General features: G+C 40.0%; 1 protein-coding gene across 1 annotated transcript; it reads right to left on the bottom strand.

The window, feature by feature from the left end:
- Positions 1-55: 55 nt before the first annotated feature.
- Positions 56-16,974, bottom strand: mmel1 (membrane metallo-endopeptidase-like 1). Its single transcript, XM_074673225.1, has 24 exons — positions 16,796-16,974; positions 12,443-12,619; positions 12,020-12,064; positions 11,636-11,695; positions 11,361-11,522; positions 11,191-11,271; positions 10,407-10,502; positions 9,761-9,879; positions 9,365-9,430; positions 8,872-9,006; positions 8,508-8,597; positions 6,278-6,414; positions 6,100-6,193; positions 5,883-6,011; positions 5,640-5,738; positions 5,477-5,560; positions 5,293-5,396; positions 4,837-4,895; positions 4,601-4,720; positions 4,305-4,438; positions 4,094-4,159; positions 3,890-3,985; positions 3,313-3,389; positions 56-2,824 (listed from the first exon to the last, which is right to left on the bottom strand). Exons 2-24 carry the CDS (start codon positions 12,597-12,599, stop codon positions 2,725-2,727), a joined length of 2,310 nt encoding a protein of 769 aa, XP_074529326.1. The 5' UTR covers positions 12,600-12,619; positions 16,796-16,974; the 3' UTR covers positions 56-2,724.
- Positions 16,975-17,312: the final 338 nt, after the last annotated feature.

Here is a 17,312-nt window from a genome sequence, read left to right as displayed (position 1 = left end):
AGCAGCAGGAACATTCATAAAACATCTTAAACATCTTAATTCTTGCAAAGCAACAATATTTAATCATATTTGTATGTAGATAAATAAAATCATCTGATGGGTGCACAGATAAACATGTCTGTAATACAAAAAATGTTTGTTTCTTGGCTTTTTAATTTCACACAGTTTCACCCATTGTGAAGCTAGAACTAAGGCAAGAAATAATAGCTCTCTCTTTATCTATAAACGATTCTTTATATTCATACTGCAGTATGAAACATCAAGTTACCACAATAAACTTTGTATTTGTGTATCTCTTTGTGTTCACTCAAATTGTAATGTATTTTTAATATTGATTAAACAACAAATAAACAGTCTTCCATCAAGCAACAGCCCCATGTTGCATCATAGCTTATGATTTTCCCTCCAGCATTTCTTTAGACCAGGGATGATAAATCTAACTCGGTTATTCAAAAAAGACTTTGACATTTAAAGAATTATCATTGCTCACTTTTCTGGGAGGAAATGTTAGACCAGAGGTTTGTTTCACCCTTTCGGGTTACCACAAAGCCAGAGAACAGTTAGCTCAGCTTAACATAATACCTGCAAAAAAATGAAAACAGCAAGCCAAGCTTTTTACCTTTTTGTAAGAAACAAAATAAAAGTTTAAACTATACAGGCAGAATGGAAATTAGGGCCTTTAAAGCTACCCAGCCTTTCCATTTACCTCTGGGTTATAGATTTTGTTTCTCAGGTATGTTTCAACATGGAGGAGCAGAGTGATCTGTTCCCCTTTGGAACCAAAACTGAACTGGGAGGTCTGGCAGATCCTTTCCAGCCCATATGCCAGATTCTATTGTGCACTTTTTTTTGTAAAAAATATATAAAGGAAATACATTTTGGCTCTAGAAAGACCAGAAAGCTTTTTTTGTTTTGCTTTGTTTGCTTTTTTGGAGATTATTTTTACTCACTCCATGCTAAGTTAATGTAACCATCTGCAAGCTGTAAAGTACACTACGGGGACTGAAATAAAAGAGCTGACAATATTTCATCCAGCTCTTCCAGAAAGTGTCATTCCAGAGATGTCAAGCTTGAAATTCAACACATTATCAACACTTACATTCTTTAAGCAACAGTGTGTGCCAATATGTGAAGACTAGGAGACAAAATGAGGGAGTAAAGCTTAAAAAAAAACACATTCAGGTCAAAAAGTCATGTTTAGTCTACCAAGGCATCCTAAATTTGACCAGTGAAAAGCAAAAATTCAAAACAGGCTGTTTTTTCCCCAGCTAAATAAAAGCTCTATTCAGCACAGAAACCGTGGCCTCTTGCAGTGACTACCTCCATCTCCTTTTCTTTGATTCATCTGTCATTAGTTGTTAATGAAGGTAGAAAATAACAGTCCTGGCCCTGGCTGTCTCTGTAATAACCCAAGCCCCATTCTTCAGCTTTTTTCTGCCTGCAGCCTCATGGTTTTGGTCACTAGCGGTCACCACGCTTGAGCTCACTGCGCTTCATCCTTTCATCTTGCACAACACTGATCAATGCAAGATCAGAGGGCAAGCTGATTCATCAGCTGCTCGTCCACATGTCATGTTATCCGAGGAGGTTTCTTCTCTAGACCTCCTTGGGGTGTAATTGGCTACGCCTAGAAGCCAATGTCCTGGAATCACTGAGTGTTTGCATTGACAGTTCCTCCTCAAATCAATCAGCGTTCAGGTTAAATGTAGACCTGCATACACAATACGAGCAAAAAGTGAAGATATAATTTTGTGTTGTCAAGGTACTACTTACAAATGACTTATTTAAGGTGTTTGAATGGCTCATTTGAAGACTACAGAGCCTCACTTATGTTAAAATGTATTAGAAAGAGCAAAATTTAAACACAACACAGCCGTACAGACTGTAAAACTTGCATCTAAACCTGGCACTAGCCAATAATGCAATAAAGTGATAGTTTTTTATTATTATCACATCACTCTATAACTAACAGGTGTATTCACACAAGCTACTAAGCAGCAGGCCGCCATTATTTGCAAAAACATCTGGGACATGTTTTCTTTTTTTACAGCAGTCATGACATAAATATACAGTTCTGCAGTGAGTTCCAGCAACAATCATTTACAGGACCTGACAAAGGAACTTAGAAAAAATGGATTCTCCAAAAAAGTATTAAACAGCTTTGTAAATTTAAATATCTACTCTGTAAAAACAATGAAAGCAGCAGCTCCAGCAGAATGTTAATTTCAGGTTAAAGCTGCAAAGATTTAACAGTCTTAAAGTCTTTAGATAATTTGTTTAATGTAACAGTGAACAAGCAAAACTCATAGAGTGTGACTAATTCTATGAAGCATTACCTCAGCAAAGCCCACAATTGTTCTCTACCCTCTTGTCAAAGTTTGATTTTTTTTAACCTTTGTTCCTTTGAAGTGGCACCATGTCTCAAAAACATTCGGTAAACTCAGTGCCAAACGTAATGTTTCCATGTCTTTGTACCCGTCTCTTATGTGTTGTTGGTGACACACTCATTCAGAGACAACACTGTCGACTTGAGAAAATATCCAAGCAGTTTCTTTTTTTATATCATATTCTACATGCTTTCAGGTGTGATCCAGAATGCTATCCATTGAAATATATAATATCCATATACAATGTAATGAGTATAACGTCTCTGTGGGTTTAACAAGAACAAATTTGAGTTTGAACTGTCCTCATCAAAAATAAATACATGTAGGGTTAAACTTTCTACCAGACACGACACTTCTGCTCGGGGTTCATTGGACTCCCTTTTTGGCACTGAAACGCTTCTGAGAATGCTTCAAAGTTCTGGAGAGATCCAAGCACCCTAAAGATAGAAGGAAAACATTAACAGGCAGATTGAAGCAGTATTTAAGTTAACGTAAAAGAAAAAGTAAGGCAGTTCATGTTTGGTGGACTATTTTTGTTTTGTTTTAACAATACCTCTGGGCAAATGGAAAGCCCAGTACTTTTGTATTTCTGGGATGATGAGTATGTGTCTTGTGCCAATGAAAAATCTGCCTGTTCTCTGCCAAACTGCTCAGACAGTGTTGTGTTGAAATGTTCAGTTGATTTCATTAAAACTGTCTCATGTAGTGTGTATGGCTTTTTTGTTATCTAGAGAGTCACCATCATTGTTTACTGGAGATCAAAAGACAAACTCGTAACAAGCTTTGTAATCTCAAGCTGATGAAACTTTTAGCTCTTGTGCTCAGAATATAAGGCTTGAAGAAGAATTGCGAGCAAGCCTGGACACACTAATCCGGTCAATTAACCTCCCCCTCTGTCTCCCCCTTAGCAAATTGAGCTCCTTACCTGTATTCTAAGGGACTATGTGAGTCAGTCTTGATCGATTGGCTGGCGTACTCAGGCCGATAAGCACCACACCACACCTGCAATGATAAGAAAAAACATCAGTTGATGACTTGGTCTTAAACGCAGCAAACAAGACAAACAGCAGACATTAACTCAAACTGCACTCAATAAACTCTTTTTTGTTTTGTTTTTACTCAGCATGTATCTACTATTTATTAAATTACAAGAGTTTCAAAAGTTTTCTTTTATGCAACAATTGGCAACTTCTAAACCTGACCACCTCAGTGAGGTCTGCTCTTGAAAAGCTCATGGGTTTTGACTTGTAATTCTGTGGCTTACAGTTTTCTGCTTATTCTGTGAGTTCCCTGGCACTGACACACTCTTTGCTTTGGCAGCTCATCTTGTTCCCTTTGTGTATTGCTGAACACTGATTTGTTCTGGGATTGCTTCAGCATCTAACCCCTTGACCCATTCTCTTTGTCCCTCCTGTGATTTGGCTCTTGAGAAACCGCCTCTATCTACTTTAATAGGATGCCTAGAAGTCAAGTTTTCCCTCCTTTTCTTTTTTGTTCCTTACTTGAGCAAAGTTGAGAAAGAAAAGTTGCTTGTAATCCATATCTAGACCGGGTAGACGAGGCTCTTCACCCTGGGTCTCCACCCACTTTAAATAGGCCTGTATCCACACAAACACACATTTAAAACAGTTTTTTCTTCAACAGCACCAACTTTATTATAAGAATTTTGACTAAGCCACTGCTGCTTTAATATAGCAACATCTCACCTTATATGCTTGACGAACCCCGCCATTATCCGCTATGTTCTCTCCCAGAGTGCTGATACCACTGACCTGCACCAAAGCATTTACATAAACACACACAATGGCATGAAAACACTCATGTATGTGGGGGCTAAAACATAGTTTATATTGTCACTGGTTTGAGTCGAGAGAAAATAAAATCATGTCATTACATATACGTCCCTGTTTTACTTACGTTTTGTCCACCTGCTAGCTTCCAGTTGAAGTTGCCGTATTGTTGCACCATGCACTGTGACTGCTCTTTAAAATGCTCTGCAGAGTAATTACTCCACCAGTTTAGCATGTTACCATCCTTGTCGAAATTACGCCCTGCGAAAAACACATGATGCTTAAAGTGATGATGATGCATGTAATCTGTTAACAGCTGGCGGTGAAACCAAAGTAAAGATAAACCTTTTATTCCAAGACACAAAACTGCACTTATCAGATCAGGCTTATCAACATTTTCACCATGAGGTGTTCATGTCTCACCGTTATCATCAAATCCATGAGTGATCTCATGACCAATAACCATCCCTATTCCTCCAAAGTTGAGGGCATGGTGCTGTTGTTTACTGAAGAAAGGCGGCTGCAGGATTCCTGCAGGAAACACTGAAACAGACAAACAGGGTCTGAGTGAGATATTAAAGCTTTTATACATTGGAAACCCCTTTTATTTGCAACAGGGCAACCATGGCCTCATTTTATTTTTTTCATTAAGCTCTCACCTATCTGGTTTCGGTTTGGTGAGTAGAATGCGTTTACCACAGCAGCACCGATGATCCACCTGAGAAGTGATTGGTAAATGGGTAACGGAAAAAGAACACAAAAACTATCTTTTTTTTTTTTTTGCTTGAAGAAAAAAAAATCTTACTTTCATTGTTTAATTTTGTTGTGGAACTTCTTTACGGGGCAAAATAAATTCACATTCAGCCTAATACATTTTAAACAAGACAATCAAAGCTCCATTTCAACATTGGACTGTCACAGTGTTTGACGTGGTTATAGCGTTATCAAACAGGGTCATAATGTAAATAATTTCATTGTTATCTACTTTTTTTAAATGAAAGGTCCCTGTTGCTGTCTGTATTTGTGTTTTACCTCAAACACTTGAAACAATGTGACCACCTGAGAGGTTTAATTAGAGAGCAAAGCTTGTAATTATAGGTGTGTGAAGAGCTTACAGGTCAGGGTCGACTGGCTCTCTGAGCTTCTTCAGACTCTTCTGTGCCTCTGACCTCAGGTTCTCCAGGATGTTCTCAAAATAGTGCTCTTCACTAAAATTGAGCTGTAAGTAGAAACAGGTCAAATTAGCCACAAGAGCATCAGTCACTGTGTCCACCTGGAAACAGATTTGTTGTTGCTTACGTGAGCATACTCCTGGTCAAGCTTCTGGTTGTCGTCCTGTAGGATGTGATCTGGGTAGCCGATGTGTTCCTTGATTGCCATGGCCTGCAGGAGAAGCAGGATCATTATCGTAACAAGTGGAGGAAACAATCACTCACTTTCTGTTCTTAGCTGTGTACTTTACCTTCTCCCGTGCCTTCTCCTTTGAGGGAGCATCCATCCAGTTTAACTCCTCCAGAGTTTCCACATAAGCCTGCTGGATCTTACTGATTAGATTACTGACCTGTCAACAGTGTGAACACAATCTTTCATCATTGTGGGCCCAGAGCTTCCAGAGTTTACTTATGGCATATCATTTGTTTCTCATAATGTACAGTACATACTGTTTGTTTTTTTCTAGTCAGCAACCATCTCAGAAAGGACTCACCATCTGTTTGCTCTCTCCTGCGAAGGTCTCTCTCACATACAGAGCACCCACTGCATTCTCCATGCTGCTCTGGACATAACGGACACACTCCCTCCACCAAGCATCCTCCACAGTGGTCCCATAGAGAGTCTGATACCATATAGAAGCAAACAGTCATTGAGTTCTTGAACAGGCTTGTCTTAATGTGTGCTCCTTGGTTGTGTTGTGCTTGTGATACCTTCCTGTAACGAGCTCTGGCATCTTTGAAGCGGCGACTCAGGCTGTTAATTCTGTCGATGATGAGCTGCCAGGTGAGGTAGTTCTGCATAGTTCTACAAACATAAGTTGTTTTACTCCAACGAGCTCAAGCAGTTCTTTGAGATTCATAATATTTTGAATACAACTCTTAATCTGACCTCACACTGTGTCTGGAGAGAACATCGTTCATTTTCTCAAGGTAGGGAGAGCTGTAAACCACCACTTCCTCCTCAAGCTGCAACTCAATGGACACAGTAGACAGCACACCTTGGAGAAAGCGGGTCCAGTTAAAACCCTGAAAAACATTTTTTTTAGGTTTGTCATTATTGTTGAAGACTTTTGGTTTTTATTTGCTAACAGGGGACTGGGTCAACTGGTGTTCATGTCTACTTTCTGAGTACAGCAGATGTTTATTAAGCACATTTTCTTACCACAAAACAGGGACCTGTATGAAAACAACAGACATAGCTGAAATAAGACGTGCTCCATTTACTCCATTCATTTTTCAAGTGCAATATTAAATCACAATTGCAATTTTGGTTGAAAAAAATTGGATATCCCCTGATCATTTCGCTGGATTGAACCCAAATTAAGTTACAAGAATACAAAGCGATAGCTCTACAGTTTTGAAAGTATTGTTTTCCCTTCAACCAGAGATAGACATAGGTTAAGCAGGCATATGGCAAACGTGAACCTCTAAAGCTGTGAGCTGCAAGCCAGAGCTGTTTTTCGTTATTATGGCTTTACAGCGTTAAGCCATTTGTTTTATACTGAATGAAATAAAAACGTATCTAATTTCATATCAAGAGCAATAACTGTATAAAACATAGACGCACCGGTCTGTTTCTGAAACGGAAAGTGACGCACCTCGGCTATCGTAGCAATATTAGAAGTGGCAAAGGCTTCGCGTACAGCTATTGGGCGCCTGTCAGTCACGTGACCTGAGCTGTGCCTCTGATTGGGTGAGCCCGCGAACTCAATATCCCCTGAACTACCGAGTTAGAAAAAACGGGTGCTGAGTAAAATTAGCGATTCACACAGGAGACGTTTTCTGAGCCAGGCTGTAAATAGGTTAATGCCGCTTGATCAAGAGCTGGCTAGACCCAGCAGCCTACTAGCTCAAATCCACACATAAAATGGAGTAACTTATAGACGTTAAGTTGGCTGTTGGCTTAAATATGTGCAAAAAAAGCTTTTTCTATGTGCTGCATTAACTGGTTAGCTTCAAATTTACAGTACAAAGAGAGACTGTTCTGTTTAACTTAAGCATATTATTATTGTACATCTATTTTATTTTCATCAACTAAGAAGTCCAAATGGATCCAAGATGAAAATGTAGGTTCTATTTTATGTCTGTCTGCTCTCAACAACTTTGGATTAAGGTTATAAAAAATAATGAAACTGCTGGTTTCCATAGGCTTTCCTTGTATCAGATTTTTTTTTCTTTTCTTAAAGGATAAGTTCGGTTTATACAGCTTTTACATTGTTTATAGAATGAAGTAGAACAAAATATTTACCCAGAAGGCTTTCCTGATCCAAGCAGTGCTTCGGGAGATATTTAGATCCAAAATCGTGCAGAGGACGTCCGTATAATGGGATCCATCGGGGCATAGACAGCGCCGCTCCTAAAACTGCATTAATCGTCCAAAAACTCATGTTTTTCACCAATATTCCATCATGGTCCGCTCCGGGTTAGTCCTCTGCTGCAGTCTGTGTTACTCTAGACAGGGCTGTGTGGCTGTAATGACCTCTGGACTGACGAAGACTTTGTTTTTGCTTGCCCCTCAAAGAAAGGAGGAAGTGGAGTCAGCTCTCCAGAGTACTGCACATGCGTGGAGGGGCAAACGTAAACAAAGTCTTCATCAGTTCAGAGGTCATTACAGTCACACAGCGCTGTCCAGAGTGGCACAGACTGCAGCAGAGGACTAACCCGGAGCGGACCATGATGGAATATTGGTGAAAAACATGAGTTTTTGGACGATTAATGCAGTTTTAGGAGCGGCGCTGTCTATGCCCCGATGGATCCCATTATACGGACGTCCTCTACACGATTTTGGATCTAAATATCTCCCAAAGCACTGCTTGGATCAGGAAAACCTTCTGGGTGAGTATTTTGTTCTACTTCATTCTATAAACAATGTAAAAGCTGTATAAACCGAACTTATACTTTAATGTTTGATAACCAACATCTTTTATTTACATTACTGTCCCCTGCATTTCTCCACCAAGTTAAGAAATCTTGACTCCCATGCTCAAAGGCACCTCATCTTTTTAATGTATTCAAATAAGTAAGACAGTTTTTGGTTTCTTTTACCTGACTGTTGAATATTTTTTGAATCAGGGAGAATCTGATGTAAAATGAAAGGGAAAGAGTTGAATAACACCTACATTGAAGCTGAAAGTGCTCTGCAGCTCCACTAAAGTCATCTTGTTGTAGAGGACAGTGACATCTTGGCGCTCCTCTGCTGGTGATGTGGCCTATTCAGAAACAGGAAGGAAAAGTTTTCTATAAACTGATACTTAGTAATATAAATATTAACATTTCACTCTCCTTACGTCAGCAAAGTCTCATTTGTCATGCTCTTGACAGACAAACAAAAAAACAGGTTGAAAGATTGGATTTATGCCAGATGTTTTCACATTTTGTTATTTGGTGGGAGCAGAGAAGAGGTGCTCATTTTTCATCTTGTCGTTATCCATTTTCTTTAACTCTTTTCTCATAGTTTTATTCCCTGCTGTGGTTGACACTCACGTTGGCGATGTCTGTCTCCAGATCCAGCACTTGCATCATTTCCTCCCACACATGGTCGTCATCCTGAGTCAAGTTCCTGTCCTCTCGGGTTATCTTTGCGATAGAAACCATGAAATGAAGGTAGGCCTCCCGAACCTGTGATGCAATCGCAGGCTGTAAAACTTGTTTTTAAAACAGATTAAAGGTTGTGTCAGGACAATTGAGGTAAATGTATTTATAGTTGAACTTGTGAAAAGGAAGTTGGTAACAGAAAACCTGCCACAAAGTTTCTTCTCTTTTTAAATGACTTGTTTCATATCAAGTTCTGATGCAGCGGTGATTTCACTCCTGTGTTTTCACATTATTTTTACAAAAAACAAAATCTCATCCACCTTAGTTGTACTGTGAGAGAGCAGGTTTCAATGAAGAGAGGTATTCCAAACCTTAAAACATAAATTGATCTGCACCATAACATTTTCGTTTTTTTGGTGAATGAAATCTGAACTAATCTCACCTTTTTGTAATTTCCATCATTGAAGTAATAATCTCTGGATGGCATTCCAAGGCCAGGTTGGTCAATCTGAACAGATCGTGAGAAGAACATGTCAGATAATATATTGTCCAACACAAATATACATAATCATGTTTGAGTTCTGACTTAAAAACTGCTACCTCTTACAAATTATTTTTATTTATAGATTATTATTTTCGATTAAAACCAATGGGCTTCAACATAGTATATATCAAATAAGGTATTGTAATTTGAGGGGAAAGGTGAACTCAGTTGCTCCTCGTCTGGTCATAGGATTGAAATCCAAAGATAACAATAAACCCCCAAAACTGTAAATTTCTGATATATCAATTATGTCTGCATTTTTTTTATTAGTGCTGTTATTAACTGCTATCTCACATAAATGATATGGCGCCGAGAGTCCCGGTCGTCTGTCCAAACATACATATCCAGTAGAACCTTCTTGTGGAAGCGACCAGTGAGGATTGCCAGGGTGTCCTCCAGGCTCCAAGCTTCCTCTGTAACGAGAGGAAAACACTGGTCCTTAATTTAAACACACTCAAGCCGTAAAGAGCTTTTTAATGTGACAGGAAAAAAAACAGTCCCATCTCTCCCTCTGTTCTGCCCTTAAGTACGACTCTCTTTGTAAACCTGTGAGTGCAGATGCAGCTCTGTTTGGTCAATTTAGTTTGAGCCACCATCCATGATTACATGTAATTGAAGTGGCAAGAGCCAGGAGCTTTGGGAAGAGCAGAGTAGACTATTTAAAGCCTCCTCCTGCGCAGTCCTGAGTGAGGCCCTGCTCCTCTGCCCACTCATCACGCTCCCAAACACCCCACCTGACTGAAGAGCCTCAGCCGGCTCCTCAACCCTGCAAAGCTCGTACTCAGCATTTCACTTGACAACAAATACAACCACACAAGCTTTGAGTGAGCGCATGTTTATGAGTAGGATTGTGTGCGTGGATGTGGTGCATGTGCATGTTGTTCAGAACAAAGTGTAAACATAATCAGAGCTTAGAGCTGGAGTTCAGAGGTCTTTCTACCCGACGTGGTGTTCCAGTCTTCTGATGCTACAGGCCAGTCTCCGATACTGTTGATGAGCTTCAGGAGGGGCTGGGAGTCACGCTGTTCAATGAGACCTGCAGGTGAAATACAAAAGCTTAGTAAAATAAATAATCAACTTGTCAAAAACACTTCAAAAACTAGAATGAATCTTCAATTTTCACTCCCAAGCAGAAAAGTTTTGGAAAATGGAAATTGTAACTCCCACATGTTAGCAAAAGTTGACGATAGCACTGAGCATTATTTACCCCAAAAAGATCCTGGATCATGTTAAAAAGTAGAGTCTAGATGTAAAATCTTGAGTTATTGTAAGTGGGTTGGGGCTGTACATTGGTATGTGTAGTTAGGAAACAGACCAACATACACACAAATTTTCAATCTGTGAGACCGAGGAAGATCAGCTGATTATGAAAGCTCCAGTCATAGTCTTCATCATATCATCAGCTGTGCTAACAGATAACATTGCTCTAAAAAGGACAGCACTTTTTATTTATTCGGTAAATGTATCGAAGAGCTTCTGTGTTTAGTTGACAGAGGATGAGTGATGCAGTAACTCTGGGATTCTGTTTGAAGATACTCTTTCACCCCAGTGGAATCAAAAGAGGGGGTTCAATGAATGGAAACAACCACAGAAGAAGAAAAAGTAGGGAAAAGGAAGGTCTTCCCCGACACTGAAAAACAATCATCAGGTAGTTTTGTGTCATTATTAAAGAAAAGAAAAGTGAAAGATACAACTTTGACCCTGTTGCATTCAGAAGTCCTTACTATCATTCATGCAGGAGCTGTACAGGATTTTGGCCTTCCTGATGGCGTCCCTGTCATGTTCTCTCTCCGTCTCAAGAACACCTGCAACAAACAGACATTTCCTTTTTGAATGAAACCCCACACACAGCTCCGATTTCTGCCACCCACTGAACAATGAACTCTGAGCTGACCTTTGAGGACAATCTCCAGTTTGTCCCTCAGAATGTCAAAGACGCTATGACGGGAACTCGTCTCTGGGATGACATGGCGCTCCAGCCAACCCCCGCAGGCGTACTGGTAGAAGTTGTCACAAGGCTTTACAGACTTGTCCATGTTCTGAAGGAGCCGAGCAGCTTTAAGGTTTCAGAGGGACAAGAGGAGAAGAGAGGTGTCAGCTTCTTTTTTGCACGGCTATGGGGTTGATTTTGCAAACAAAAGGAGAAGAAAGAAATGTGGTTCCTCTCACCGGCAGTGACGCAGTCTGCAGTTGTGCACACTTCTGGTGGACTGGCACGAAACAGCTGGCCTGTAAAAGTCATTATGAGATGTTTTTTTTTAAATAATTTATACCCACACTTTGATAAGTGTGACGTTTTTGGGGACTTATAGACTCTGTTCCAAAAAGCTTTTATCCATGGCACAGTCTGTGTGTGAGGGAGAGGCAAGCAATGTCTATGTCAGCAGTGACTCTGCTCACTTTTGTGTGGCTCTGCTGATGAGGCAGTACAGGGAATTACAGTATTACAGGGTGACTATCAGAAATGCAGCCTCCAATATGACACATGCCAACCCACTTATACCACAGTGTATCCAGAGTTCAGTTTATAGGATTAGAACAACCAACGCTCACCTTCACTTGTTGGACTCTTTGTCACACTCGTCCTGGTGTATTGTTCTGAGGGGAATGAAAGAAGTAAGAATTAATGACACAAATGACACATTAAAGAAGATTTTATTCAGAATTTTTATGATGATGTTGTATTCATGGTGGTTTTCAGGTCCACAAATGTCAAGAAATAAAAAGCCTTAAGATGCACTTCTTTCATAAACGTTAGGCCCATACACCTAAAAGCCAGGCTCTTTTTAATTCTCTGGATTATATTAACCTGATGTACTAGTTTTTCATGAACTTCTCTGAAAGCTTCTCCAGGGTCAGGATCTTCCCCTTTGACTATTTCAGCTTGCCGTCACACAAAAACCAAGCAGAGAGACACTTGTCATTACTGCTGCCATCTGTAATTTCTAGATTTTTCTGCGGTGACAGAGACGTTACCTTTCACAACTGACGTGTAGAGGACCACAAGCCCAGCCAAGGCGCAGCTGACCAGCATCAGCAGCACAGACAGACCGATCTCTGCAACAGTCCAACGACGCTTCCCAGGTTTACTCGATTTCTCCATGATATCCATTTGGCTTTCGGATTTGCCCATATTCCTCCTGACTGCTGGCTCTGTGGGAAAGACACCGTATGAGTGTGGGATGGTCCAGGCAGGGAGCTACCAGTGTGCGTATTTATGTGTGTGTATGTGTATGTGTGGGCTGTGCAGTGATCCATCGGTAAACCCTGCCAGCTGACCTGCAGTGAGTGAGTTTCAGCTGCTGAACACCTACAACTTCACTGACAGGAGTTGTGGAACTGCGTGTCTTGTTGTGTGAGCACAGTCTGTCACTGCATGCTGTACTTTTCTGAAGTCATAAACTATGTTTTTCATTTTTATAGCCTTCATATCCATGATAGCATATGAGCTGCATCCATAAAAGTGGCCTGAGTCGCCTCTTCCTCACTTTTACAAATGTTGATTTAAAGTAGTTTAAAACAAGTTCCTCCTGAGTAATCTATAACTTTTTATTAATCCTGATTTGAAAGTATTTTATAACGAGAATAAATTGGGAGATCCAGTTGCAGCTTTTAAATGTTAATAAAAAAAAAATAGATTTCAGTCCACTGCAAGCAAAATCAAAAATCAAAGTGGCGTTTAATCCCTAACTAGTGGTGTCACGATAATTTGCATTGTCAGATGAGAGGATTAGGGCTGCACAGAGGCACAATGGTCACAACGGTGTGTGTATCAGGTTAACTGGTGATTCCAAATTGCCCTTAAGTGTGAGTGTGTGAGTGTGCATGAAAGGCTGTCTGTCTCTGCTTGTCAGCTCCAGGATTTACTTGACCAGTCCAGGAGGTACCCCGCCGCTCACCCTAAGATAGCTGGGATAGGCTCCAGCCACCCGCAGCCCTGAGCAGAATAAGTGGTAGAAAATGAATGAATGAATTAATGAGATGTTAAAAGGGATAAAAAATTAACAAATAAAGTCCATCCATCTTCTCTTTCTTTGAATATTTGAATCTCTTTGCCCTTCTCAAGATCCCAAACTGAACATAGCATTAGCCCAGGCAGGCCTAAAATTCAAAATTGGCCTTCAGTTTATATGCTGCTCTCAACACCTACCCCAGTCAGCTGACATCTCAGCTGATTGTGCCAAAACAATCAAAATTGTCATTATATTTAATGCTTTTTATGCTGAGTCTGATTTTTCCAGTATGGTATGTTATTACTGATGCACTCTCTTTCCTGTATATTCAAGTCTTTGCTGATGCTCTCCCTGCCCTGGTTTGTCATGAATGCACATGAATAAGAGGAGAGGTGTGCTCTGGCCACCTCAGATGTTGGTGGTCCATGTGGGCATTTGAAGGGGGCAGGGAGCTCCAATAACAAAGCCATACCCATAAATATAATTCATATCACTAATTAATTCATTAATTTGTGTAGACTGAAATGGTACAACACTTTGCTTAAAGCAAGTGATGAAGGGCCTTCTTTTTCTGTTTCAGGTGTTTTTGTTGTGAGAAGTATATTTTAGGTTAGGATAACTGTGAAAATAACATGCCGAAGGGTGACCCCAATATAACATAGTATTTTTTTGCCTGATTTGTAGGGGTAATTTGGTTCACATAATCTTTCTAAGGAGAAAATGTATCTGATGTTGAGATTTTCTAACTGTATTTCAACATCGCACTACATTTTTTTTTTTTTTTTTTTTTTTTTTTTCCTGATGTATGATCCAGCCCTGACACCATGTGATGACTTGGTTGTTGAAATGATTCATTTACTGTGATTACAATGACTTTCCAGGGCTTGACTCATCTGATATTGCTCCCAAAATATTAAGTACCTCTTTTTATGTGAACGAGTTGATTTATGACAAAATTTAAGCCCCATCTGCTGTTGTTGATGAAGTCCTGGACAGAGAGTGTACTGGATGTGACATTTGTACTTGAACATTTTTTACCCTTAAAATTACTTCACTGACTGTTGTTTGTTGGAGTTTCTACCCGACCAATACACACATACATACACACACACACACACACACACACACACACACACACACACACACACACACACACACACACACACACACACACACACAAACACACAAACACACAAACACACAAACCAGTCCGCTGGCCGTACTTCCAGAAAACTAATTTCTATGCACAATAATTATGTATGTGTGAACACAATATTGCAAATGAGCATTTGTGCAGGGGACAAAACGACAATCACCCATGGCTTTCAGCAGCATTGCTTTGCATCCACTCATTGTGCAGCACCTGTTTCTCCATAACTAGCCCCGATGCCCTATCATTAGGTCTGACAGGGCCTGCGCTGTAAATCAGAGGCTCACACTGCTGTGCCCCATTAGCCCTGCATGATGAATACTCACGGGTACATATCTGACTCTACGTTGATGAAGAGCAGGCAGGGGCTTGTTAGAGCTTCAGACTGCACAGGAACCAGCTCTGAGGCCAAATCTTATTCAACCGTATTAACGACAGGTCTCACATTATGAGAAACTGTGCGATAATGTGCAGTCTGCTGTGTCAATACGATATTAGTCGTCTAAAAGGAAAAAATATTAACATCTTTAAATGTCTGCAGATTGTTGTGTTGTGATTCTGTTTCATCATCTCTTGATTCAAGGAAAGGGAAAGAGCTGAATTTAAGATCATTTTCATTTCTATAAACTACAAATAACACTTAATATCCTTTTCTCTTTCGAATATCCTAGACTCTGGTTGAATGTCAGATAATCAGGGCCTTTGATAACTTAGAGGCTTGGTTGTTGTATCATTACACAGACTTGAACATTTGCTTTTAATTAAAATTTCTTTCCATCATGGTAATCTGATACCCTTTTAGTGAATTCAGGCTTTTTTTTCTCTTTTCATTGTTAAAAAAAAGATCTGAGCACTTTTTCATGTCTTAAAGAGATTTGTAAAAATTTGAGAGTAATGTAAAGCATATTTGATTTTTTCCCCACAGTTGGAGAAACTCTGAGATGTCTTTATTCCAATTACACCAAATCCTGTTTTCAATTTTAGAGAGTGAGAAATGTATAATTATGTGACATGAACAGCAACAGAATTAATTTAAAAAAAGACAAGATAAATTACATTTGATTTCATTTAATTTTCTGATAATGAAAACAGACTTTTCACATGCGGCAAGCCAGACATCATTTGATAAATGGCGTTTATTTTGATTGGAGTGGTAACTTCACATTGAAATCTGTTCTGAATGTTTTTTATTTTGACAGCACCGGTCAGCTGCTTTTATGTAGCCTGAGACACAAAATCCAAAGACACATCTCGATGTGAGGTGGCAGTCAGCCTCAGAAGTCTATTTCCATTTTTATGAACTAAGAAGCAACAGAATAAGGAGCTGCAGTGACAGAGGAAATGTGCCTCTTTCTAACAGCATCTCAGTGCGGCTCAGCAGGCCTCTGCAGATAATACATCCACACAGCTAGAAATCTGGCTGAGATGATACATTAAAACATTACAATGATTATCAATACCAACAAGACAAGATGACAAGGACAGAATACATCCAGCTAAAATGAATATTTTCATAAAAACTGCCACTTTTTTTAATACAACTTCAGTGTACAAGCAGGAATCAGCTCACAAAATCCTAATTTTGAGGAAAAAGCTGACGCACATTGAAAGCCTTTTTCCCAACTTCACGCAACTTCAAGCTTAAGCTGACAAACTATTAGGGTGCAGGTCGAATTGTTTTTCTCACATGTAATGTCATGTAAGGCTCCTAATCCTGGATTGAGTTGGTGTTAGATTAAGTATGCTCAGCACTTTTAATGAGACTTTTGACTGATATTCCCATGACCTCATGTTGAAGATGGAGAGATGTGTACGTGTACATGTTATATGATGTATGGAACAAAGTTTAGACATTCAAACAGGTCAGCCCACTGAACAAAAAACACTTTTCTCGTAAGACTAATCTGTTCTGGATGTTTTGAGGTCTTGAGCACATTAGGATTACATGCTGCTGGGTTCACCGACCAGCACTGTTCCTCTCTAAACTTGCGCAAAATTAAGGATTAAACACATGCAGGTCAGGTGGACAACAATCCGCACACTTTCTGTTGACAGCACAAGTCGAAAAACATCTGAACAGGTCAAAATGTGAGTGGATGTCTTTTTCGAAGCACTTTAACAAATCTATCCCAGGCCTCCTGATAATCTGACATGTGTAAAACCCAAAGGTTGCAGTTTCAACTTCACTTTCAGCAAACAGAAATCTGAAAAAATCCACAGGCTTACCTTGGTTCTGTATGTGGATGGTAGAAGTCCCTGAGGAGTTACCCCCCCTCCCACAGCGCGCTAATATCTCACACACCCCTGCTGAGCATCCACTCAGAGCTGGTGTGAGGAGAAATGAGTCTGTGTGCTGCGGGGCTGAGGGAGACGTTTATCCAGCTCGCTGTGCAGCTTGGGGAATGAGTGAGGCAGCGAGAGAGAGAAAGAGAGGGAGGGATGGAAGGAGGGGGGAGAGGAGAGAAGTGGGAGGCAGATGGGAGGTGATAACACTGGATTGTTTTCGATTACAGCAGTGTGATAAGAAAAAATGTCAGGGTAGTTTGTGTTATGAGGCGGTGATTTGGGTTATGATATGTGTCTGAAGGGGTCAAAGGGATGTGTGTTGCAGTGAACATCCATTTCTTTTTCCTCATGGTGAAAAATCAGGAGAGCTTGCAGTGATAAAGAGAAACATGATCCTAAAGTCCTCTTCACACTGATAACAGAGTTTCTGAACCTCTCTGAACTGTTCTTATCATCA

Source organism: Halichoeres trimaculatus, unplaced genomic scaffold (assembly GCF_033239565.1).
Source record: "Halichoeres trimaculatus isolate MK-OKI-2021-1 unplaced genomic scaffold, fHalTri1.1 fHalTri1_scaffold_1, whole genome shotgun sequence".
NCBI lineage: Eukaryota > Metazoa > Chordata > Actinopteri > Labriformes > Labridae > Halichoeres > Halichoeres trimaculatus.
Note: the sequence above shows the minus strand (reverse complement) of the source record. Positions and strands in the feature narration are given on the sequence as shown.

Excerpts from the sequence above, each read along its gene's own strand:
- mmel1 (XM_074673225.1), bottom strand. The coding sequence starts at position 12,599 with ATGGGCAAATCCGAAAGCCAAATGGATATCATGGAGAAATCGAGTAAA. Across the intron at positions 5,397-5,476 it reads TTGACCAGGAGTATGCTCAC|CTCAATTTTAGTGAAGAGCA; the intron begins GTAAGCAACAAC and ends TTCTACTTACAG. Across the intron at positions 4,896-5,292 it reads GAGCCAGTCGACCCTGACCT|GTGGATCATCGGTGCTGCTG; the intron begins GTAAGCTCTTCA and ends ATCACTTCTCAG.